Source organism: Argentina anserina, chromosome 1 (assembly GCF_933775445.1).
Source record: "Argentina anserina chromosome 1, drPotAnse1.1, whole genome shotgun sequence".
NCBI lineage: Eukaryota > Viridiplantae > Streptophyta > Magnoliopsida > Rosales > Rosaceae > Argentina > Argentina anserina.
Window position 1 is genome coordinate 22,238,547 of NC_065872.1, and position 2,612 is coordinate 22,241,158.

Genomic DNA, 2,612 nt, shown 5'->3' on the forward strand with positions numbered 1-2,612 from the left:
TTTGGTTGCCTCATTCTCTAGCATTATCTCTTTTTGTTTACTTAATCCCTCCTTTATCTCTTTTTTCTTTCTCTATTAGGTGTACACGGCTCCCTCTCCTTAATCTTCTCCTTAATTGCATGATATTTGCTGCATGAAAGTCTCTTCTCCTCTTATTTTCCTCATTTGCTTTGACTTTTCCTCTATTTTTTCTTCATTCTAGCAACACAATCTCATTTTTAAAATCTGAAAATAATAAAAGACAAGATAATTCATATAAACTTGTCATAATCTAAACAAATATTGTCTTAAAAAAAATATATGCGATAGATAAATTCAATTAGATTAGGAAAGTTTCTATTTCACAACAAGAAACATTCTCGATCAAGTAAGTTACTAGAATATGAAAGTACGATTAGGAAAGTTACGGAATAAAAGTTTCAGTTCAAGTAGGACTTTTCCAAATGGTATGTTTCCTCGTCTAAAAAGGATTCCTAATGCAAGTAGGATTCTCAATATATCGCCAATGCAACAGAAACGTCAAAAGATAAAGACTTCTAATCCAACTAGGTTTCCTAGTCTAATAAGGATTCTAGACCATTTTTGCATTTTCAACTCGTTAAGCACAAAAATGTAATTAATGCCACCGATGACTCCTACTACGACTTAATGACTCAAAATTACAACAATAAGGGCTAAGCAAAGTACAAATGGAGGTAAAAACATGTTAAGAACGTCGCACAAAGTACTTCTATCAACTACTCCACATTTTTTTTCTCATTTTGTTTTCAATTTCCTTCATTTTTTTTCGTCACTTTGCTTAAAAGCTTTTGATCTTTTTCATATGTCTTTCACCCCACACTTATTTCATACATCATCACAACATCATCTTAAAAAGAGTTTTGCCAAGTCTATAGAACAAGGTAGAAGTTACTATACTAAGCATGAAGATAATATAGGTAATGAAGAAAAGACTCAATGTAGGCTCAAATGAGGTTCAACTCCGGGTCTCAAACATGACACATATAGGGACACATGGTTATTTGGCTAAAGTTGTGGTATTCCTAGAAATGATCCATAAATCTCTTTCAAAGTCAGAGCATTTTATGACTTAAAAGTTTCAACAATCACAAAAATGAGTTATAGTAAATTCTATAGTCTATTTAAAGCTATGACACATAGCATTAAATATGCAAAGAATAATGAGGTTCAAAAACAACCACGTAAATTTCTTATTATATCTCATGAAGAAAGTACATATTGGCTCAAAAACTCATAGGTTGTTATTGACGTTAAACTAACCAAACATGTATGTCATATTACAATCAATCCAAATCTCACATGTTCATACCAAATCCACATTATCAATGAAATTCACAATTCAATTCTTATGAAATGCAAAACCATTATCTATGCATTTAGAGACATAATCATCCTATACTTTAGGGGCATCCTAAGACTCAATAAAGCAATACATTTTTTTTTCGTTTTTCATTCATTATTCATTATTCATTTTTTTTAAACAATTATCTTGCAACCCCTACCCCACACTTAGAAAATTGCGTTGTCCTCAATGTAAGCTTAAAACTAAGAACATAATTCACAAGCATATAATAAGATTAAAATCCAAACATATACAATTCAACCATACAATTCAAACTCCCGTAGACGACTCTTCCACATATACGGTGGAAATGGGTTGCCTCCCATGCAATGCTTGAGTTTTATAGTCTCTCAGCCTAGACTCTTCCCATGCTCACTCGCCCTTTGGCACATCTCTCAAACTTATTTCCTCATACACGTGCTCCTCAAAAGGTTCATAGTAGAGCTTAAGTTGATGCCCATTCACCAGGAATGCCTTCCCTGTTTTATCACTTCGTATCTCAACTGCACCATGAGTAAACACATTGGTAACAGCAAATGGACCAACCCAACGTGAGCGAAGTTTCTCTGGAAACAACATAAGCCTCAAATGGAATAACAAAACTTTCTAGTCCACTTGAAACTTCTTTCCTTTTATCATTTTGTCATGGTAGGCTCGGGTTTTCTCCTTGTACATCCATGAAGTGTCGTAAGCCTCATTCCTAATCTCCTCAAGCTCATTTAGCTGTAATTTTCGATGTAGGCCTGCTTCATCCAAGTTCATATTGAACTTCTTCACCGCCCACCAAGCCCTATGCTCTAACTCCACTAGAAGGTGACATGCCTTCCCATAAGTTAATCTGAAGGGTGACATCACAATTGGCATCTTGTACACTGTCTTGTAGGCCCACAATGCATCATCTAAGCGATCACTCCAATCCTTCATTGTCGGACCTTCAATTTTCTCTAGAATTCCTTTGATCTCTCTATTATACACTTATGCCATTCCATTTGTCTGAGGGTGGTAAGGTATCGAAACTTTGTGGGTCACTCCATACTTCTTGAGCAATGCCTCTATTGTGTGGTTGCAGAAATGAGAACCTCTATCGCTAATCAGAACATGTGGAAATCCAAACCTGCAACCACTTTAGAATCATAATCAACAGCCAATAAGATATATAAGAAACCTTTTGATGAAGGAAATGGACCCATGAAATCAATACCCCAAACATCAAAAATTTCAACAGTGATAATAGGAGAAAGGGGCATCT

General features: G+C 35.0%; 1 protein-coding gene across 1 annotated transcript; it reads right to left on the reverse strand.

Moving 5' to 3' along the window:
• Nucleotides 1-1,735: 1,735 nt before the first annotated feature.
• On the reverse strand, nt 1,736-2,287 carry LOC126804028 (uncharacterized). The gene is made up of 2 exons (XM_050531787.1): nt 1,979-2,287; nt 1,736-1,927 (listed from the first exon to the last, which is right to left on the reverse strand). The coding sequence occupies exons 1-2, from the start codon at nt 2,285-2,287 to the stop codon at nt 1,736-1,738; spliced, it is 501 nt and encodes a 166-aa protein (XP_050387744.1).
• Between the last annotated feature and the right edge of the window lie 325 nt (nt 2,288-2,612).

What these genes read in the sequence shown, in the direction of transcription:
- LOC126804028 (XM_050531787.1), bottom strand. Translation starts at nt 2,287, where the DNA reads ATGAAGGATTGGAGTGATCGCTTAGATGATGCATTGTGGGCCTACAAG. An exon ending in TAAAAGGAAAGAAGTTTCAA is followed by an intron (nt 1,928 to 1,978) that starts GTGGACTAGAAA and finishes TTGTTTCCAGAG; the next exon opens with AAACTTCGCTCACGTTGGGT.